This window comes from Perissodus microlepis, chromosome 16, assembly GCF_051167445.1.
Source record: "Perissodus microlepis isolate ML-2025 ecotype Zambia chromosome 16, ASM5116744v1, whole genome shotgun sequence".
Taxonomy (NCBI): domain Eukaryota; kingdom Metazoa; phylum Chordata; class Actinopteri; order Cichliformes; family Cichlidae; genus Perissodus; species Perissodus microlepis.
Window position 1 is genome coordinate 17614430 of NC_140476.1, and position 23671 is coordinate 17638100.

Here is a 23671-nt window from a genome sequence, read left to right on the forward strand (position 1 = left end):
AATTTGCACTAATTCGCCTGCAACAGTCCTTAGTAAATCACATTTGTATGATTCATTTAAATAATCTCCTCCCTAATTTTTTACACTTATTGGCCCTTCCAGTTAGGTTTATTATTTGCCACGCAGTGAAAAGAGCATTTACCAAATTTCATTAAATGATGCTTGTCTCGAGGCGACCGTTGTTGTTGACTGTTGTGAAATAAACTTAATTGAATGATACTTATTCCACCTCAAAACCTATGAAGTTAATGCTTATGTTTTGTTCATCTTCTAAATTCTGAACCATGAGAGGGAAATTTAATCCACAAAATGTGTCCATGCTTTATAGCCACAAAATTGACACTGTGCGTATTAAGTAAATTCCAAGAGTAGCTTTTAAAAAGCCAATTGAGGGTTTTGCACAGAACAACAGTAAATCTGGCCCTAAGACAGAAGAGAATGATATCAACGTGCAGTGTTTATGTCCTCACTCAATGGTTATTAAAGAAACCATATTGTGCATAAAGGTGTTGCGTTTTGGTATGTCCCTTCCTTCAAATTAAAAATAAGAGGCCTCAGATGTACTGCATATCTTTTTGACTTCCCTCCGATGGCAGTTGGGATACAATGTATCAGCAGTTTGTCAATGAGATTGTTTTGTGATTTAACATATTTTTTCCTATTCAGCGATAGAATCAACAAGCTATAAAATGTGATTTCTTGCCAAAAGAGGCAGTCCCTAAGGGTTAAACTCTGGGCGTCTTCTGGGAGCAAAGAAGACAAAATTATTAACTAAATTATCATCACCTCATTGTGTGCTACCTCACACTTATATAAAATTCATCACACAAAAGCTTGTGCTTCTCGGAAGTATTTTAGACTGCTGTAAAAACCGGCCTCTACCTTATGTCCCTCACTGTCCAGGCTGTCTTCAGCATGTGCAGACACAGTGGACAACAAGCCGAGGAGGCGCTGTAGCGTGTCACTGTTACAGGGAGGAAGCATAAACACCAGGAGCTGGATGGCACTGTCTTGCTCTGAAAAATTCAGCACTGTAGAAGAAAAGAACAACAACAACAAAAAACACACAGTTAACATTAATTTCAAAGTAATCAGAAGATAGTGGATTGTTTATTGTGTGTCTTTTTCTTACACATTGTATTGATGAAGGCTGTATAAAGTTCTTTTGTCAGCAGTGACTCAGGCATGTCTCTTAAGAATTCTTTAAACAATGCAGCTACATCATGGACGCTGTGCTCTTCATCCATGTAAACCTCCCATCCCTGGTCGAATTCCTCACGAAGCTGGGTGAAATATTGTGACAACTGATATGGTTAAAAGGTTACCTGTGGATAAAGTGCAGAGGTGTTAAAAAGCTAAGCTGACGTCTTACTTGTCGTACACGCTTCTTGGAACTCCCAACACGAAAAATTCCAATTGTCTGTAGGGCTAAACAAAGACAAAGATGCTCCTTTAGAGCCAACTTCCAAGGCATTTGCATCGCAAGACAATGAACATTTAACCAAGTGTTTAAGGGGATATTCTGTACATTTTGCATCCATCCATTTTCTTCTACTGGGGCTGGAGCCTATCCCAGCTGCCATAGGGTGAGAGCTAGGGTACATCCTGGACAGGACCCCAATCTTTTGCAGGTCCAACACAAAGAGACAGAGAACCATTCACACCTAAGGCTAATTTCAAATGACCAATTAGCCTAACCCCACTAACTACATGTTTCTGAAGTGTGGGAGGAAGCAAGAGTGTCCAGAGAGAACGCACACAGACATTGAGGGGAACATACAAATTCCACACAGAAAGGCCCCAGCCAGATGGTGGATTAGAACCCAAGACCTTCTTCTGTGAGATGCATTACTGTACATTTTATAGAATTTAATTTGGTATTCTGCACTGTGTTTATGTACCTTTACTTGTGCACTACGTACCGTATTTTTCCAGGTGCTGGCAGCACTGGTCCACTATCTTGGGCACCTGTCTGTAAATAGGGTTAAGGCTGAGCTTTTCGTCATGGTGCTTCTTCGTGTTGCCAGCTGCCTCTTCTGGCAGAGACAGCTGGAGTGCTTCCAAGAGCCGAGACTGGTTGTCATCAAGGTCAGTGATGCAATCCACAGACACTCCACCCTGTTAAGCAGATGGGTGACAGTATAATGACTGGAAAAGCAATTGATCATATGCTGTGAATGGCCACATCATCAGCCTTCGGGGGAACATCTAAAAAGGTCACAAATTCTCAAAGAAATCTCGAGTGCAAGCATAATCAGACAAATAACTTGTTATTCTACATCAGTGTATGTAAGGTTTGTTGACAGGGAAGCCTACCCGTCTGCGTGTCCGTGGGGCTATGTCTGGTGTGCTGGGCAGTGGTGATTCATTAAGGGTCTCAGAAGTGGAGCTCAGTGATGAGTTGCTGCTGGAGAGCTCTTTGTTAGCCCTTTTGTAGCTAGATGTAAGATGAAGGAAGGATAGCATCAATTCAGTGGGGTCACTGTGCTCTTCCCGCGGGTGATCGTGCCGCAGCTTGTGCATGCGGTCGTTGGATATGACATGCGACAGTGGTATGCCAAACGCCTGTGGCGTGGTGTCTATGTGAGGGGGGAAGAGCAAGACAGCGAGACTTAAAGTTCACATATAAGCTCCAAGTCAACAGAAAGCTTCTCTTTAGATGTGTCAATCATGGCAGCGTATTATCCATTTTACTCTCTGGATTAGTTTCCGTAGAAACCATTTAATATATATTTTTGAATAAATCCTGCTCAAGATAAATGCCAAGAACACTGTTCTACAGCCACACTTAATATTCAGAGTGAGGGAGCACATACTTTCCCAAGTGCTTTTGTAAACAAAAAGGGAAAAGAGGAAAGAGGGGGCTGGGCATGCCTGAGGATAGGCTGTAACGAACAAGCCACCACTTAAGATTGTTTTAGTTATTTCCCTCGACTGCCTGTCTGACAGAGAACATCACTTTCCTGTTGGATTGTTGCAGCAGGCGGGGCAGCATGGTGGTTGGAGATCACAGCCCTCTCTGTACTGATTTTGATCGCTCAGTGCTCCGTGGGTATAAAAAGCTGAGATTGTCGGCTTCAGTGAGTCGATACAGCTTCAGCCAAAAGGGATAAAAGAGTATTTTTTAAAGTGTCACAGGCTGACTAGACTAGAAACTGGAAGGGAATGAAAGTCTTACAAGACTCAGTGGTTCTCCTACAGACCTAAAAGATAGCTGTGTTTATCTTTATCTGTTTAAGAAGTGCTTGAAAGCACCAAAGTTCCTGCTATGCTGCCATTACTTCATGTTGTAAATAGAAAATTGGGAGAAAACTACCCTTTAAAGCACCAGAATTAAGACTATATCCTGATCATGTTACCTTTGTCTTTACTCTTCTCTTTAGATAATGAATCCAACTTCCTCCTGAGTGTCTTCTTGTGCTTGTGGCCATCTAAAAAAGAGTCACAGGTAAAAAAAAACAGAAGTCTAGATAATATGTTTCTGTTTATGTCTGCTCCACTTGATATTCTCAGGGTCACTACACAAAAGAGCTAAGAAACAAACTATATAAAAAATGTCAAGATAATGATATGCAAAGCCAATCTTAATTCACCGTGAATTTACAGGACTGTTCCTTTTCAGAAAACAGCACATTTTTCACATGTCCTCTATTTATGGCGTTTTCAAAGCACTACAGACTCCAGGGACGATTTTGAAACAAGAAAAACCAAGACAGCTCACCAGAAAATAAACAGTTTTTAAAAGCTTTCTTTATAGAGGGCAGCAGTAGTGGACTCCAGAAATGATTCAGCCTATTACTGGAGAAGGTAGATGAGCTCACGTCATTAAACCAATGAGTTTATGAGTATGATGCCCTTACACAACAAAAAGGAGAAAAAGGAGAGAGGAACATTTCCCATCTGTTGCTCAGCATGTGTTTTTTCAGAAAGTTTCTTGCCTGAGACAGAATAACAACTTGGGAGACAAGAAGAGGCCTGTAATTGTGTGTGTGTCTGTGTGTGGTAATACATTTAGGGATGATGATGTGGCAGCCCAGGTCATGACACCGAAGCAATCGCTTGAAGGCCACATCCTGGAGACGAACCCTCTCCAATTCTGAGAGGCTTTGCAGGGGGACGGGCTTGAGGCCAACAGTGCCTCCTGACAAGCTGTTCCAAGTGAAGTCACCCTGAGGGCAAACACAAACATGCAGGTTTTAAAGCACATCAGACAATTACATCCATAATTTGTGTCATATGTTCATGACCTGTCACACTCTCTGCAGATGGCAGTGTGCATCAACTGGCAAACACTTGCAGTTCTGCTTCACTTGGCAGCTGAAAATCATCAAAACTGTTTCCCATGAGGGAAACTGACAGACTGCACGTGAGAAACAGGTTGCAATGTGCAAATGTTATTCATTTCTTGTTGCGATTGTATTAAACACTTTATGTAATCCATCGCAAATGTTTTTTCTGCATGTCGAAACAAGAATTATGAGGTGTTGACATTAGTGATGCTGCCTGACTGAACTTGTGCCCCAGTAATGTGAGGCCTTTTGACCGTATGCCTCCACCATACAGTGTAGTTACAGATTGCATCCATATCTGTCCAGACACACATGCAGTCATGTGAAAAAGAAAGTGTTCACAAGACTCTATGCATTCCTGTGAAAGAAAAAACCACTACACTCCATCATTCAATAGCATGCACCGTTAGCAGCAATAACTTGAATTATTCATTTTCTATATGACTTTATAGTCTTTTACATCACTTTGGAGGAATTCTGGCCCACTATCCTGTACAACAGTGCAGTTCATTGAGGTTTGCAGACATTGTTCCAAAGTCTGGCCAATGCAACACCTGGCCCAACTTTTCTTTTTCAATCTTTTTGTTGCAAATTGCTGCTGTGATTTTGGATCGTTGTCCTGTTATGACTCAATTTTGGCCTAGCTGTAGCTGTCGGATAGACTGAGGACAGAGCACCCCTCCATCACTGTGCTTAACAGCTGGTATGAGGTGTTTGTTCTGATATGCTGTGTTTGGTTTTCGTCAAACATCTTCACTTAGGTCTTGCCTGACAAAAGGAGATTGTTACAGAGCTCCTGCGGTCTGTTCAGATGCAACTTTGCAAAGATAAGCCGTGCTGCCAAGTTTTTTTTAGGGAGAAGAGGGTTTCTCCTGGCAACACCTTCCAAACAGGCCGTGCCTGTTCAGTCTTTTCCTAAATGCACTGTCATGAACTATAACATTTAGCATGCTAATTGAGGCCTGTAAAGACTGACATGTAGCTCTTAGTTTTTTTTTTCCTCCAATTTCTTTGACTCTCTGAGTCTGACCTTTGGATAAATTTGCTGGGACTTCCACTTCTGTGAAGATTGCGGCATTGCACCGATTACACCAGATCAACAAAAACCTTAAAAACTTGGGCTTTAATAGGGGTGGTCACACTTGCTGATGACAAATTAATCAAGTGCATGTGATTATCATCATCTACTTACATTTTGAATTCCTATGGAAGCAGTACTAAGTACTCAGTTTTTCACAGAACTACAGAGTCCTTTCTTTTTCACATGACTGCCATATATGTATCATCAAAGATTAGACTCACGAGTTCATTGTGGGACTAAAACTGAAATATATTCACAATCACTCTTTCTGTTAACAAGTGATAGTGCTTGAAACATGTATTAATGTCATTATGACCTTTGACTACCGTGTAATAGTCAGCTGGGGCCAAGTAAATGTTTTTTCCCAAATTAAAAATAAACAAATAAATAAAAGCCTCATGGCATAACTGTTTTTACCTGAATGAAACAAACTGACATATGGATTTGTGCAACACCTAAAAACACGTTGCCATAGGGCACAGCTGCTGGAAACCAAGCAAAAAGCAAAAGCTTAACTAGATCAGCTGAACATCAATACTGACTGTGCAATAATAGCTCCCCTTAAATGTGAAATGCATCATCTTAATTTCTTTTTAGCTCAATTTAGTATAGTGTGTGATGGTGTGTACAGTTTTAGCAGGTGCTTGTCTATCGTCTAAAAAGCCATTTCACAAAAAATGCTTCATTAGTAAACACTGTTACAGATATTCTAAAGCAGCGGTCCCCAACCTTTTTTGCGCCACGGACCGGTTTATGCCCGACATTATTTTCACGGACCGGCCTTTAAGGTGTCGCGGATAAATACAACAAAATAAAACTAGTACCGGTACCGAAAAAAAGAAGATTTATTCATAACACACGTGAAAAGACCCAGGAAAACCGAGTTAACGATAAAAACGATAACAAAATAACGCTGAAAACCGATAAAAACCCTGAAAACCATACATTTCACACCTGAGCCTCAACTCTCGCGGCCCGGTACCAAACGACTCACGGACTGATACCGGTCCGAGGCCCGGGGGTTGGGGACCGCTGTTCTAAAGGTTTTATACTGGAGTAGTGACAAGGAAAATAATCTGATCTGAAATCCTCAACCTCTGAGCATCTCCATCCCAGAGATTACCCTGCTTTGATCCAGTACAGTCAAGCCAGTCATATGAGCCATTTTCCAAAGAAGCTTAGTAACTCATTATCGGGATAAGGCTTACACTAAAGTGGCTCACTCCCATTAAATGAGAATTAGGGCTGTGTAACAGTAGCATACCATTATCTAGCACACATACAGTATGACAATGTGCAGTATAAAAGCGGTGAAAAAGTTTAAGACGCAGGCATTTTTTCAGAGAGGCATCTGACTAAGCCTTAATTCATTCACCAGCATGACACCAAGCCCAAACCTTTAGCCACAGTCATAATCTATCCTCAGTGACAAGAAGAACAACGAGTCCTGCAACAGATCGCCTGGGCCACACAGACTCTCTTGATCCCAACATCATAGAGTCAGTCTAGGATTATATCAAGAGACAGAAGCAATGCAGACAGCCTAAAACCTCAGGAGAAGTGTGGGAAGTTCCCCAGCATGCTGGAACAACCTACTTGCCAAGTACTTTAAAAAAAACAGTGCTTAAGTGTACCAACTAGAATTGGAACAGTTTTAGATATCCTCCTCTTTACAGCACATAATCTTGCATAATTCTAACTGATAAAAAATATTAATTTATGGAACTACTATAGAAAGAAGCTGCTCTTTAGCATCTAATCATTTTGTAATGCACGGGCAAATAATATTCTATGACAAACATATTTTCTTTACTGTGCAAAGGCAGTAGTCAATAACCTGTATTTGGCATGTATCACAATAGATTTGTGACTCTTTTCTGCTGCCAGCTTTAAATGCTAGATGCACGTTCAGTCTCGCTTTTAATGTGATAAGCTTGGATTTTTTATTTATTTTTTTTTGTGTACAACTATATTCCATTTAAAAATGTATGATTAGTGATTCCTATAGTCATTACTTGCCATTTACAACAGTTCTGATCAATTGTATATAATATATACATGAAAATAAAGGGCTTTTCTTTCAAAGGGGCAATGAGCAGGAGATACTTTTGCCCTGTGGCAGCCGGGATAGACTCCAGATCACTCACAACCCTAAGATGGATGAGTGGTTAGGAAATGGAAGGATAAATAAATATTATCTTAGCTGTCTGCATTTTACAAACCTTTTTGGCCATTGGACAGAAACTACACACTTAAAACTTTAATGCCCAGGTCACAAAACCATTTGCGCAATCAACATCATTAACATTGCAGTTGCATAAATGCCATGAGTAAGTCACATTTGCAGTTATGTCACTTTGTTCACACATTCCTCTTTTGTGACTGTATGGGAGTGGAAACACACTCCATGTATCTGATGTGATGGTGAGCTGGGTTCCCACAGTCTCTCCCAGTTGTTACAGTACTCAGAAACAAAGAGCCACTTATTTGCTTTGTGCAGTTCCAAGCACCGTCCTCTTTTATGCAATATCTCTTAGCCAATAGGTTTAATTCTGTCATGTCCAAACATGAACAGATTTCATTCAGTGCTTTTTCATATTATTAACAGGTTGTGACAATAACTGCCTTTTGTAGTAGCCTTTTGTAATTTTTCAAATTAGTCAGATTACAGTGAACTCAGAGCTAAACAGCTGTTTTAAGATGCTACAGAAGCTGTCATCATAAAGGTGGAATTACCGTTTGCTCATGTTTGTCCCTGATGGGGCATTATCCTCAATTTACTGGTACGTTAATATCAAGTGATTAAGTTAATCCATTTATATGCTCTTATAGCAACTGATCTGAATATCTATTTAAATTTGAAACACTCCAGCTTCACTGATACACAGCTCTCAAATACAGGTGTACCCGGTTGTGCAGGACCTAAATTTAAGTCAAAGCCTTGCTGAAACACAATAGCGCTTCCTCGAATACAATGAGAGGAAATGTGCAAGGTAGTTCATACAATATGGCTAGATTGAAAGCTCAGATTACACCAATCAACCACCCTTAAACAAAATCCAGAGGGGTGATGAATATTCTTTAGTGCTCAGGAAGCCATTGAATGGGGCATTACAGGAAGAGCTTTCTATGGAGCCCTTACACTGTGTCAATATTATTTGCTGGAGAGTTGTACAGTGAATTCTGCATTAGATTTGAATAAGCAATGAAACAACTACATTCAACACTGGTATACAGATTTTTGCACGCAAGGGTGGATGTCAGCTGTTATTTCCCTTTGTGTTTGTAGTTTTTTGCAACAATTATTAAACCTCCATTATTGCAAAAACGAAACAACCAAACAAAAAAATACATTTATTTAGAGGACTGAGCCATCATAAGATAAGGCTAATAATATTGACGCTTAATGTATGCTGAGTAAAAGTGCAGGTGCATGAGTGGAAATATTGTGATGCTACCTCTATTAAAATCGTACGGATCAAAAGCGTTAAAGTCTGTCGGGCATAAGCGCACGTCCTGAGTTTATGTCATTACACTAATGCCTGCAAATGTTCCGTCCACTTCTGCAAACTGTTTAGGAAACATTCAGAGCGTCAACAGCTCAGATCGCTAACTTTCTGAAACGTTACTCACAGCGTAAGTGATGCTTCGCTCCAGATCCCCCATCACAAAGTCTCCGCGGACGAGAAGTGACCCTTCAACTGCGCTCAGAGCCCATTAGTGCCAAATTAACCGATTTCACGCCATCGTCCCTGATACAAGCAACCCACATGTTTACAGCCAGCACTGCCCGGCCTCACGTCTACTGGCAAGTGACACAAGTTCTAGGTATGATTTACGTTGCTACAAGCCTCATAAATAAAGTTAAGCCTGGCAGGGAGGGGGCGACAGGAAGAGTCAGCACTCTTTGTGTCAAGTAAACAAACGAATCCCAAAGCACAGAGGCTCATACGTGCAGGTACATCAGAAGCACGCACAGTTAGCCAGTTTCTCGCTTTGCGCGATACTTCAAAAGTGCCAATCATTCTTAGAACTACATTACCCAAAAGGCCGTGCCAGGCACTGTTGCTACTGAGAAGTTTGGGAACCCAATTATAATAAAATAAATAAGTAAATTAATTTAAAAAGTAAGTAAAGAGTATATTAAAGTATAATAATACTTTAATACTTCGTTCTTTTACTTTACTGGGCATTTTGCTAGCTGGGATATGCTCTAAACCTATTGGTATATTAATAATATGCCATTTTGCTTGGTGCACAGTGCTGCAACCTTTGGCTTGGTGAGTTCACGTTTCCTATATCATGTAAGCTTTTACACTAGCCGTTTGCCAGAGAACATTAACGCTAGAGTTAAATAGCTTGAAAATAAGGGCTAGACTGTTAAATCCAGCAGACAGCTGTGCTCACTGCAGATAGGCTTCATCTGTATCTGCACTCAATATGAGTCTTTTATAAAGGCATCAACTCCACCCACAATCCTGAATTGCACAAGTAGTTGAGAAAATGAATTCATGGAAAAATGTAACCCTACAGTCCCTCGACTCATGTCCTCGGGAGCTGGGTTGAGGTACTCACTTCACTAGAACAGGGTCATCATTAGTGTTGCTTTGGACGTCTCCACTTTTTCCTGCTACTGTATGATAAGTCAAAACTGTAGCAGCTCCTTAGGTGAAACCCATCCACACTGACATAACATGACAGCAGCTGGCACAGTCTACCGTCGACATAGTGCTGAAATTAAAGCTTCTGAATTGTGTCTGCAGAACTTGGTAGTCAGAATAAAGGGCCAGCAGCTACAGAGATGAAAAGCATGTGAACCATTTTAGGTTATTAGGTGTGATATGATCTCCCGGAAACTCAAGTATTTATTACTATTAACACAGTAATGTTCTCATGTTAATACACATAAACAATTAACATGCTGAGCTTCAACTCATAAACAGCCACTGTGATTTTATCCTGTAAAAGAGTTAATGTAATTTTCATGTGGGTGATGCCAAGCTGTTATGGCCCAGAGGCAACAAAGAAGTCCTCCAATGTACCCCACCTTAGTAGTACCCATACACTTCAACGTCAACATGTCTGTTCACTGATTTGCTCGCAGTGGAGAGTGATGAAAAGAGATGTTAACAACATCTACTTAAATGAGCATTCTGCTTTGCGTCTTTGGAGTAATCTTACATAAATGCTCACTTCTACCAAGAATAGCCACAGTACTTAATTTTCTCTACTTACAGACAATTGTGAGTTAATGAATATTTTACTTTGAAATTACTTTATAATCCCAGCTTTTACGCAAGTCAACAAATCTAAGCTCTCCTTTCTGGAAAGCAGAGGCTTCTTGCGAGAAGCAAACTCAAAATATTTGAGTGTTTTAGACAAAGTTTCATTCTCATCTGCAATTCCAAACTTTTTCCAATCTACAAGTTTGCTTAGTTCAATTACTTCTTCCACAGGAACAATAAAGAAAGGCTTAAAACCTGTAGATCTCTTTGTACTAGAGTCATGCCTCAAATTTCTTTTTCTTGTTTATTTTTCTTCCACATCTTCTTGTAAAGTGCGCTGAGACTTATTCTCTGGAAATGAGTTTTCTTAATGCTTTGCAGGAGGATGATAAACAGGAAGCAGCACGCCAGACAGACACAAAACATTTTCATGGCAATGTTGGGTGGAGAAATCCTCCATCACTTTGAGAGCTCTTCGGACAGCTTAGCAGTAATAACTGAATCACCGGCAAGCTCTTCCACAAAACTTGAGAAACAGCTGAGATCAATCGAATTTACTCTAAAACGAATATCATAGTAGCAGGTTAATCATTAAAGTGCTAAAAAATAAACAGATAGACGAAAGCTGTGTGTGCGTGCTCATGTGTTAGTTAAGCAACTGTTTATTGTGCACGCCACATTAGGTAGTTTCGGAAAAAGAGGTGAACACAGGGATTCACAATTAAAAAGGGTGGTTTATGATATTTTGTTACACTGTTTTTAACAGATATAACCAATAATAATACATTTAAAGGCTTTTTTCATATCCACTGGAACAGATTTTGACTGATAATCATACTGTCATATCATTGGGAACACAACAGCTGGAACAGCTGGAATTTTTACCCTGCTACAATACGGTTCCTATTAAGTTAACGCAACAACAGTCAAAGTTTAAGAGGTAATTTTCAGAAACCACATGTTCCTGTTGAAAGCGCAACGCTTACGTGCACACTGAAAGATTACGACAATTTGGTGAGACACCTTGTACTCAGTTGTGAGTCACAAACGTGACTCAAAAGGGCACTTTATGCGCTCTAACTGCAGTCTTGCTTTCAGCGCTATTGTTAGTTCTATATTTTCTAACTTCAGTGTTCTGAAAACAAGCTCGATTTCACTTTAAATATGCCTCCTCCAGCGTTTAATAAAGTTAATTCCTTTTAGTGAGATTCGAGAGTGCAGTTTTGAGTTTCCTGCAAGCTCTTTTTCTTTTCTTTTTTTCTCCCTTCAGGCCATCTCTGTGCTGTGGTGCTTAGGGGAATGCAGATGACGCCAAAGCTGCACTGTTTCTTTTTCTACATGAAACAATATACCCAGCGCGCAGGGCTCCATTCTGATGTGTTTTGAGGCTCATTGTGATTTCTCATTTTCAACTTTAATGCCGCAAACACTGCAGTTTTAGAAAGCTTGAAAATTGCTTGCATGCTTGGTGGCTTGTGAATTGAGGCTCTATGTCAGTATCTATACATAAATAATGATGCAAAAGGCCTGAATAGATTAAGAAGCTCTCTAGTCATCAGAAACAAATTTGCTTTAATGTTGTTGACAAAATCTATCAACCTATATATTCAGCCTCCTCCTACTTGGCATGAAGTTAATAAATAATGTGACCCAATAGCCATGCTGCTTAAGCAAATGACGGACTAATGATCTTGTGTATGAACAGTGCAAGTATGAAAGTTGATAACAGTATAATTGCATTCATTTTGTAAAATATATACTAATAAGTAACTAATTAATTCAAGATGAGTGTGGATATCATTTGGAGATTATCTCCTAACAAGCCCTAATCATCGTTCCAGTGATTAATATCCTCATTTCTTCACTACATTACTCCTGCAAAATGATGCATGGCTCCCTCTAAAGGCTTGATAAGCAATAACCCAGTTATAACCCTGCCATTTACCATGTTAGATCTAATTTATAGCTGGATATCTAATCTGGCTCTATTAAGTCATTCAAGTTTTCAAACGCTCTGTGACTTTCCATGTGAACGATATTAAAACTGAGTGCCAAAAAAGATACTTAATGATTTCAAATATGCAGTTTTTCACATCACCGATTTAAAAGTCAGGAAACATTTTTCAGATATCTCCAGTCCAATTGCAGCCAGTAAAAGGCAAAATCAAAAACAGCTCAAATGGACGCTTACCATGACTGCAACTGAGTCTACGTACTTATAAGGACATGAGAAAGAACCAACACACTCATATTAAAAAGTTACAGACTTAGCGTTGGGCAGTCATACCAACTGTCATGATATTGAAGCGCTGAGCACACTTTAGATTTTTATTTAATTATTTAATTATTTAATTTAATAAAACTTTTAGTGCTCAGTGTCCTGTCTTCTCAGAACATGTTGGACCATGCTGTTCTTATTGGCACTCTTGAGCATGATACACAAATCAGAACGGGGGGGGGGGATCCCTGAAACTATAATATAAACAAAAAAACAAACAAACAAAGAAGTGATCCATAAGCTTTTAACAGCTCATGGAAGCCAAGATTATGAATGGATTTTAGTTATTCAGTGTAAGTATCCAGGAATTTTGGCTGAGAATACAGTTTAACTTACACTAAGCAGATCGTAACTTTTCTATTATGTAACCAGTGGAAAGATGAATGTGAGACAAAATGATATAAAACAATGATTTTGCACATATGTTTACATCTAACCCACTGGGCGGTTTCCATTTATCAGACACTAAACTTGACACTATAGTGCTGCAGTTGTAAGCCAGCAGATTTAGTCCCATGCCATGCAGTCTCTTGTCGGACAGTCTCTAGTGGGAAGAAATATGTGCCTGAGGGACTGTAGCCAAGGATCAGGTCATGCTGCTGTACTGTGAGAAAGAGAGGCTTTCTTCATGTAAACCAGATGTCTCTGCTTTCCATCTCCACTCAGATTGTTGAGATTCTGAGTGAGTACACCACTAATACAACACAATGATATTCAACCTATGGAGCTAGCAAACCGCTTAATAACATAGATCAAAAATACCGTTCTGACACGTCCCTTTAAACAAGAAAAGATTGTGTTTTTTAATGTCAGGATCACACTGACGGACCAATGAGTTCCCAATCATCCTGATCATTTGAATCATGTCATCATTAGAAAGCCGTGTCAACCAGTGTTATATTTTTTATAAGCCCTCTGTTTGCCTGTGTGATCTTCTCTTATCCAAAATCAATAGCGGTTGGCATTTAAGTAATTAAAAACACTAGTAAAAGCAAAGTTGGGGAATTTAGTGGGTGGAGATACAGCAGTATTTTGTGGAAAGGTGAAAACACTAGCAGCCTGTTTTTACTAATATTTCTGCAGAAGACTTTTCGACTCTTTCCGAATGAACCACTTGTCGGACAAACTCAGAAAATGTGACTTTGATTTGTGACCTTGAATAAAGTTAAGGCACTTGCTGTCGCTGTAAGCTAACACCAGTCACGTGGGTCTCTAGAAATGATCTCAGACTTCAGATTTCAGCTCAAGGGACTGAAGTTCTTCCTACTTTTGTGCTGGAATTGCACAGCTGCACTTTCTATAAATGTAAATACTTCCTCACACTCTCAGTTAAATTAATATTACTAAAGGTAACTCTGCTATTTGCCTGCACGTCTAAGCTTGTTATTGCAACACAAGGAACATTCAACAACTACTGAGCATGCTCAGTAGAAAAAAGAGAAAAAGTGCATGCTAACTCATGCACACACTCCAAAAAGTCATAAATCACATTAAAGTCTTCGCTGACAAAGGGTGTGTCTCCAGCTTAGATCAGCTTCATTCAGATTCCCTGAAAACTGAATTTCTGAAGGCTCTGAGGCTCTGACTTGCAAGAGAGACCAGATATTATTAGAAGCCTATTAGAATGTCACATCCGTAATGCATTTCCATTATAAAATACAAACAGTTACCATGAGTTCTTAAGTAAGAACAGGGGTGTTTTTTTTTTATATATATATTTTATATAGCAAAATACTAATACTAAAGAAACGTCTGTCCTTTTATGTGCTTCGACACGATTTCCCTCACTGTGTCAGATTCGCCAAATGTGTCAAAGTTCAACGAGCTGGTTAAGACAAAGACTTGTGCTGACATCACTTTGACAAAAGCAACCAGCTGAATCACTTTTACTGTCCCGTGACACACAGACTGCATCAAAAGTCTACACATCTCATCATGAAACTAAGAGCTCTGTTAGTCATGGACTTGGTGATGTTGCAATACTGAGGATTTTCCTATGATATTTAGCCCACCTGAAAATCAAAAATAAATCAAATAATATAAAATAATAATGATGATGATAGATTAGTTGAAAGCAAATTCCCAGCGTTTTCCTTAAAGGCAAAATTGAGAGAAAATAATAAATGGCTATATATCATCCATATGGGAATTTAAACTACTTCCTGAATTTTTACAACAGCATAAACAAGTTCTCTCTTTTCTACGCTCTTGCACGCTTAGGTACAAAAAACATTTTTAATATTTCTCTGTATTCTAACCTAAATTTTAGGACACGTGCATCTCCAAAGTTTAGTAAAATATGTCAGCATCAAAAACATTTCACACAATAATCGCCTACAAACATTATCACTGTCTGCGACCTCTTCTAATACATTTAACACCAGAGGAAGTACGCCGAAAATCCGGTTAGCCTATATTTGTGGTGTCAGTCAATCAAACCTGGCGAGTCAACTGACCTTAGTCGACGTCTCCTCAGCTTCGGTACCGCAATGTCGCATCAACGCCGAGTCCAAGCTCCTGGTCTGCCTCAGTCTCTGCTTGGCAATACTTTTGGGGCTTAGCGAGCATGAGAAAACAGTGCTTAACAGTCCTTGAGCGGACATATCTTCTTCACTTTGTCAGGTTGTGGAGAAAAAAGTGGAAAAACTGATTCATAATCAGGTCCAAACTAAACGAGCGAAAGAAGGACTTTTTCACAGCAGCAGCAGGTCCCCCAATGCGTCACCATGTTCAGTATTATGAATTATGAAATACGCGCCTGGAGTCCCAGGTCGCCTCCTCCACCTCCCAACACTGACTCACTGCTTCCTGCTTTCATCATTTAACATCCATTTAAAGAAGTTATGTTAATTCCCCCCCCCCCCCCGAACACCAAAACAGCCAATACACTCAGGAGTTAGAGTAGGCTGTGACTCAGAAAGCGTGCATTTAAGTTCCTCCTGCGGCTCAGCTGAATTTTTATTTTTATTTATTTATTTATTTATTTTTATCGTGTACACAAGCGTAAAACACAATGCAAAAATAATAAATCACTAAAGAGACTCCTAGAAAGCTGGAACAATCATTATTGTAGAATAAAAATGAGACTGTTGGACTATTTTACACCTTATCCAAATATTGCTTGCATATTTATTACATACAGTATGAACTCATTAACTTAATTGAAAGAGTTGTTAGAAAGAAGCTTAATTTATCTTCTTTGTAAGACTCCAAATGTACAGTATATGTCTTTCTGTGATCTGGTAATATGGTGAAGTCCATTTTACACTAACTGGGCCTGTGTTGATTACACTGATGTAAAGTGAAACTGCCAGTAGATGAATTTTCTGTGGGACACATTCACACCATGAATACAAAGACCAAAGTATGGTTTTGGCTCTCTCTTGTGTTAAACCTTACATCTTAGCAACAATAAAGACAGAAATATTACACAGATCTTTTCCCACCTCATGATCCTCTCTTCCATCACCCTGAGCTCAACATAGAGCAGCTGAGATACATGGCATGCAGTGCCCTCGGAACAGGCTCTTCCTGTGGGAGCCCTGGGGAAGGGACCTGTGTGATAACATGACATGTGAACCAGCACTGTATGGGCACGATAAGGACTGATCAGATACCAGAGCCCACCAAACAGACAGGGGAAGTGGTGATAAGAGAGCGGCCCCGCGTTTGATCCACTTATTTGGTGGTGGCGTGGTTTGGCGTAAGACTCCCTGCAGATTCTCATCAGACTTCCCGTTCTGTCATTTCTCAGAGGGATAGATGCAGCTTACACTGACCTAGCCTTGTAAAGTATAAGTGTTTAGGTCACACACACTGTGTAGACTTTTGGAATACCTGGCAAAATACAGTTTGGTTTAGGTTTTTTACATCCATGCACAAAAGAGCAAGTTATATCACTTCTTTACTTAAGAAGTCACATGGGTCACTGAGATTCTGTAGTACTGACTTCTCCAATTTGTGATGAAAATATGAAGAGCACAGTGCAGATTTTTTTAAACTCTAGAAACATAATAATATGTGTTGTATTTTGAGGCTTACTGGTTGTTTAAGAAAGACTTTAAATGGGAAGCATTCGAATTATGTGTACAAGAATGTGCCACATTGTATGAGTCAGCATGGCAAGAGCTGAGAGATTATATGCTTTATTTGGTTTGAACAAACAAGAACTTTACAGCAGACCACTAGATGGCATTAAATTACTCACTTTGTCAAATGAGTAAAGGCATGGTATGCAGCTCTATGGAGATTGTACTGTTTTTGGACAGACTAGCCATCTTTGCATTTGGTATCTGCCACTAGCAACCTTTTAGCCACATGTGCGCATTGTATAGAATATTTATGCTGAGATGTCACATAGCCTCAGGTTAGCTGAGGGCAATTTGATTAAACACAACTGAAAATATTAATATGCAGTTAAATTAAATCTGTTCTCTTTTCAAGACAGAAATTTATCAACATAGCCGCTCCTTAGGGTCCTAAATATGCAAGAGTGTATTCTGACTTAGTGGGGGTATTCAGATGCTATAAAACACAATACATCACAATAGCAAATGAATATGCATTTAGAGGGATAATAGATTCTGTTCAATCTAATTCTTAAGAAGCAGGGGTTCAGCGCATTTTTGGCATTTATATTTTGCACAGTTTTGCATTTTGTTAGAAAAAATGCAAATGTGTCTTTTTTTGTCTGGAATTACTTTATGATATAACCATTATGGAATCAAATGCACTGCAGAACATGGCATTGCTGCAAATTCCTGCATGATAAACTCTGCACATTTGTATCTAAGAACCATGCAAAAACATAAACATTGCATAATAAGTCTAATTCAGCTTACTGCAGTAACTCCTTTCTGTCACTTGTCTGTGCTGGTGGTCTGTGAAGCACATGTTTAATTCAAGCACCCAATGGCATCACTGTGTTATGAACCTTTATTAATCCACATTAAAGTGACAGCCTGTCCAAAAGGGACAAACCAAAAATAGAGTGACACCTTTTGAAATGGTGTGTTTCCTCTTTCTGTTTATGGTAACTATTGTTTAGCTGTCAGTGAGCATAAACGGGGAGACAGCTTTCTAATAGTGTTGAGGATTTTTTATTTTTTTTTTTTAAGCCTGTGACGCAGAGGGGAGAAACTATGTGATTATGTTACAGTTGTGCAGATCCAGTTTCCTTTGTTTAAGGTTAAAACACAAAAATGGAGGTTTCACTTTAAAGCTGCAGCATGCAAAAGTTTCATCCAGTCATCGTGGACGCCCCAACATTTTTGTGCTGTGCTCTTCAAGATTCAAACGTGTACATGGCTCACGGGTATGCAGCCCCAGTGTTGACGCCTTTGGCACAGAAGTGAAGCAAAATTCGTTTGTCTTCTGAAACGCGAGAAGGGAAGACAAAACCCTGTTTTTAATCTCTTTAGAATAGTGCATCTATATCAGATTGGAGCCTTTTATTATTTCTCAGATTACCATCTCTTACATTTAGTAGCACATCTTCTCTATAGCGAAGGGAGAAAATGGGCGTAATGGTGAGAGGAAAATGCAATCGAGATGTCAGACAAGCACCTGATTAACCACTTACAGAAGCAGTCTCTGCATTACAGCTACACCATGCCATCTCACTTTTCCACTCGGCCTGATCCTTCAAACATTACTGGCCACAAGGTATTGATTTTTCATTCTTCTCAATATCGTGTTGCTGTTAATAGAATTTACGCCAGACTATCAATGTTTCAAGGAGGCCTGCCCCTCCCTCCTCTTAGCGTACTGTCAGGATCTTGTCACCCACAGACAGGGCACACTCACACTGTTCCAGTTGGGAGTTCATACCTGAGAGAGAAAACATGGAAATTGGCAAAACAGGCAGACATGAAATTTGTTTTGGTGGCAGTTTGGATAGATACCGGCAGCAGAAGAGGTGAGTCAAAAGCTGTTGCACTTTTTTTGTGATTAACAAAAGATACATGAGTTTATGTGCAAATTATTTGGGGTTGAAATATGTCACCTGCTTGACTGTGGTATACGTTTCTTACAGAAAATTGTGTGTCAAATCAAATCAAACCACTCTGCTATAGACAGTAAATCTTGTCAGGTGTAACTTTGCCTGCAGTAATGCGTAACTTCTTTTGGACTGAGGCATGAAAACAAAACTAATAATTCTCTAATATGCATAGCATTCAAAGTACTATACATATTGTTTATTTGGAACAGTGGTGAGAAAATTGAAAAAGTTGAGTAGGGAGTTATATTTCAAACTAGTAACTAATGGCTGAATGTTTGTTTTTTTTTGATAAATTTCCATTCAGCCATGATCACATGCAAAAACCAATTATGCTGCATATTGTCGGGCTAATAATACCCTAATCCATGGCATTAGAAATGATGCGTGTGCTCACAAATTCTGGCCGAGAGGCTTGGAGCCCAGCCTGCAGCAACACTGAGCTCCTGATTCAAGTGACAGCGTCGGCTTGGTGACCTTAGCAGCTTTCCATGGGCACATTGATTTTTCTCCCACATTACAGATAATTGCTGGATGCTGTGAATCCTATCCTCCCCGGGCAGCAGGGAGGAGCTTCTGTAGTGTGTTGACACAAGAGTGGCTATCTGATTTGAGGAACGTGATATCCTGGGATCTTATTGAGTGCGATTGACTTCTGTGTACTTCCTGTCTATGGCATGAGTATATTTAACAACTTGTTTTTATAGCTGCTGGTGTTGTAAATGCTCTGTATTACTGACAAGGCACATTGGTTAAATTGTGTAATTAAAATAAATAAATAAATACAAGACTGTCTTTTAGACTTAATGAGAACAAGGGCTTTGTCCAACTGCCTTTAATAACATTTCAATTTGTTTAATTAATTATGATGAATTACCTGTGGCAAGGCAATGGCAATGTAGATAATTATAACAAATCAGATTTGCAGGCAAATAGTGTAAATCACATTATCGCGAAAAAATGCGCTTGACAGCTTTTTCAAATAGATTTGCAACATAAAGGTTGAGCCAAGCCGTTGCTTTTATTATATCAATATGATTTTTGTTCTGCATGGAGCCACTCTCATCATTTTATGCAAATGAATGCATCTACTGTTTGTTCTGCTCCACAAAGTAATGAAAAAGTCACTTTCATTGTTATTATGTGAGGCAAAATCTGCTTTGATGGACTGGAAACCAACTTGTGCCACTTTCGGGTCTTTTGCTTGTAGATGTGTAGACTGCACCTTTTGCTTAGTTTGAATTTTATTATTTGACTTTTTGTTTCTTACCTATTTTAGAGCATTGCGCTTAAGTCTGTTGGACTAAATAACTAGAAGGACACTAGCAGAGCAAATCTCCTGCCAAGGCCAATGCCAATGCAAAGATGCATTAGGCTTTTTATTGCCCGTTAAAAACTAAATGTTGCAGTCATATAAGATGCCAGTGCAATTTGCAAAGGAGCATGGCATTTCACATTCTTCTAAGAAATCAGATGGGCTAGCCACCCACACTCAGGGAACAGCACAATAAATCAAATGAGTACAGAAAGCACACTGCCTATCATCAACATCTTAAATCATCCCTGTTATAACCCCAAGACAACATGCTAAATGTGATTCTTAGTCATGTACACTGTGCAGGGTCATTGCACTTTGCACATCCCCTGTCCCCACTCTAAGTGCTGCGGCCTGTTTGTCATGGAAAAACAGGCCACTGATGCATGGCGCTGTGGCCCAAGGGCGAGCAGTCGGCCACATGATTGGATGGATTCATGTGTGGTATTTATCTCACAGAAAGGTCTGCTTTTGTCTGCTTTAACTAGACGCAGCACTCCATCCTGGCCATATGGTCGTGCCTAGATCCTTGATATACATAAACAGAAACTGTGTCCACAGTTGGCAATGTGCACACATAACTACAGCAATAATCTGGTGCAATATATAAATATATATAAAGAAATATTTTTTATGAAAAACAGGCCCAGACTTTCTTTTGCACTTTCTTATTGTTATTTAGGAAGCTGAACTTTCACTTGTAGTAGACCACTGTGTGTACATGCCATGGGATGTGTTATGCAAGCAGCTCCATTTGCTTGCAGAGGCAAAGACACGTGCCTCGGTTCATAACTAATGGAAGACTGTGTATGCCATTCATGCATGAGAGAATCAACATGGTATAATCCCGCGTGAACTATCATGACAGCACAATGCAGCGGCTTTATGAGAAAATGCCATAAAAGCCTAAAATGTTAACAAAAACTCCACGCATACACAGTTTAACAGGCTACATTATTTTACTTTTTTAAGGAAAGACTAGTATGAATAATGAAATAATGGATATATTAGATAAAAATAATACTGTACTGTGCTACTGTATAATATTGAGGTTAAGATCTAATTCATTGGTTTATATAGGATTTAGGTTAGGCTCTGTTAAGGGTGACAGTTGGCAGGCAGCTAGTGATAGAGTTTGGATTATGCTTGAAGCTTAATTTTTAAGCTCTCATGGATGATAAAACACATGCCATTTCCAAATGCCTCAAACAGGGATAAGGTAAATATTTCAGATAATGTAATTTCGTAGTAAACTGAGACTATAGTGCAAGCAGTGATGTTTATAGCAGTCTGAACGGGAAAAACTGGAAAATCTCAACTTGGCATGACGAGTCAAGTAAGGATGAAATATGAAAACACCACAGGTGTGATCACCCAAACAAAATATGTTTTTCATGAGATCCTTGCTCATCGAGGCAGCTTTAACCAGCACAGCACCCCATTGGAGCCCAGCTGTTCAGCATTGATCTCTCTGTGTTTTCTGGTGCACCGGACCGGAATGTGATGTTATTTCATTACTGAGGCAGAAGCGACAAGCTCGGTCTCCGCCTCCAGGGCACTGGCCACTCACTTGGACAGGGGCACTGTATGTAATAATAACTGAATGGCTTAGTCAGGCGGAGTGCAGTTGACTATTAAAAATCCAAGTCAAGCAGCGAGAAACTCTGGAGTCAGGAGGAAGGACGGGAGCACGCATCAGTGAAGAAGGCTTAAAAGGCCTGGACAGGAAAAACAGAAACAAGCACTGCTTTAAATTAGATTAAACTTGTCACCAGCAATGGACCCAGATGACAATGAACTCGGCATCTTCACTGTTATTCAGTGAGTACAGTGCTGTGGATTGGTGTGTTTTTTTTTACTATTTCATATGTCAGTGAGAACTAGTTGGTGTAATCATAAAGATAAACACTATTTGTATGTTCTAGAGGGCATTTCTTCAATTGCCTTTTAGCTTTTTCCTTGACTTAAGAATTGATTGTGTTTGTTGCTGTGTATTGATTTAAGGTCATGGGTTGGCCAACTTTTTACCAATACATTGCAATCATATTTCTGTGGGTGTGAAAGACAAATGGTGTTTACAACTTATATAAAAATGTTTTATTTTACATCTTTGCATTTTGTAGTAGAATGGTGACAGTAGGTGGTTGAGGTTATCCACTCAAATGCCAGTGTATAACAGGTGCTACACAAAGTTATGTAACTGCAGTTTCCTCATAGATTAATAGGGCTTCTTTACAGCCAAACTTTAGTATGTTTGATGAATTCAGTCCACACAGTTGAGAGGTCATGTTATTATGGAAGCTTACTCACTGGCTTTGTTTACTGAAAAATTTAAACCTGCAATTAGACATTTTTTGGTTACTTGAGGGCAGTCATTGAAAGCAAGCCATGAACGCAGTATCGGAATATCGTGACTTTGGCTAAAATGGCAATTAATAACTAACGTCATTCAGCACTTACAGAGCAACATTACCATTTTTTAAAGATAAATTTGAAGCCTAAACGTCCAAATAATGAGCTTAAACTTACTGCAAAGCTCCATGAAGTTGCAGAAGGTTTAGGTGAGGATGTTCTGTAAGTTCAGTGTCATAAATTCCAGACACGTTCACATTATTCTAGTAAAAAGTAAAAATGATGATATTAGAGCCATAGTGGCTGAAAGCAGCCTTGTCATTGGTATCCGGACCCTAGGAACTACTAAGAGATACTGCAAATAAGAGATATTTAGACATAATGAGTCTACAGACAAGTGTTCAGTGTAATAATTTTCAATAAGGTGTGATGCGTGCTTTTCTCCTGCTGTTTTTTTGTTTTTTAGTTTTTTTGGTATTTAGTCACACTGCTTAGGAATTGGAATCCTATGACAGCACCTGGTGCCTGTGAATTATTGCCTGGGACTTCAGTTGTTTCTGAAAGTGCTCCAGTGATAAATATATTTTTGTATTATCCTCACTGAGCTGAAGTAAGCTCTGATTATTGCTGAAAAAAAATAACATCTGAATGGAATCCGTAAAGCTTCTGGTGTCATGAGAAACAGCAATGTAGAGTTGGGAATCATCGTCATGAATCTAAAACTATTGGCACGTCTTTTGATGACAACACCAGAAAAAAAGCATGAAAAACGGTGAAAATAAAATGTCCCAGGATTGAGCCTCGTGTCACTATGGAAGTTTGTTTCGAACACTGAAAAAAAGAAAGAAATTGCAGGCTAAGTCATCTAAATAAAGGTGGTATGGTATGGTATATCAAAAAAGTGTCTCGAAATGTAGACTTTCTTTTGTGTAACTCTGAATTATCAGTTATATGACATGACGTTTTGAGTTATTAAGTTGAAATTTCAAGATACTAACTCAAAATCTGGGCTTTGGACAGACAAAAAAACAAAAGAAAAAACAACAGTGGCGGAACAATCTTCTATATGTCAGGTAATGGGTTTATTTTTTTGAGGCACATGTATTTTTGGGGCACAATGAAAATACTATCTA

General features: G+C 39.3%; 2 protein-coding genes across 4 annotated transcripts in view; one reads left to right on the forward strand and one right to left on the reverse strand.

The window, feature by feature from the left end:
- Nucleotides 1-15658, reverse strand: part of LOC146370689 (rho GTPase-activating protein 6) — a 28538-nt gene extending 12880 nt beyond the window's left edge. For 2 of the 3 annotated variants that reach the window (XM_084908110.1, XM_084908108.1), the window contains exons 1-8: nucleotides 15330-15658; nucleotides 4010-4169; nucleotides 3360-3431; nucleotides 2317-2579; nucleotides 1923-2118; nucleotides 1373-1428; nucleotides 1133-1283; nucleotides 883-1031 (exon numbers count right to left, since the gene is read on the reverse strand). In XM_084908110.1, the coding sequence (XP_084764236.1) occupies nucleotides 883-1031; nucleotides 1133-1283; nucleotides 1373-1428; nucleotides 1923-2118; nucleotides 2317-2579; nucleotides 3360-3431; nucleotides 4010-4169; nucleotides 15330-15476 (1194 nt within the window). In that variant the 5' untranslated portion in view covers nucleotides 15477-15658. Of the gene's footprint in view, nucleotides 1-882; nucleotides 1032-1132; nucleotides 1284-1372; nucleotides 1429-1922; nucleotides 2119-2316; nucleotides 2580-3359; nucleotides 3432-4009; nucleotides 4170-9003 lie in introns of all 3 variants that reach the window. The other variant, XM_084908109.1, reaches the window with a different exon arrangement.
- Nucleotides 15659-21886: 6228 nt separating this feature from the next.
- LOC146370690 (FERM and PDZ domain-containing protein 4-like) overlaps nucleotides 21887-23671 on the forward strand; it is a 30392-nt gene continuing 28607 nt past the window's right edge. The window contains exon 1 of the mRNA XM_084954742.1: nucleotides 21887-22007. Coding sequence (XP_084810868.1) covers nucleotides 21964-22007 — 44 coding nt within the window. The 5' untranslated portion in view covers nucleotides 21887-21963. The remainder of the gene's footprint in view (nucleotides 22008-23671) is intronic.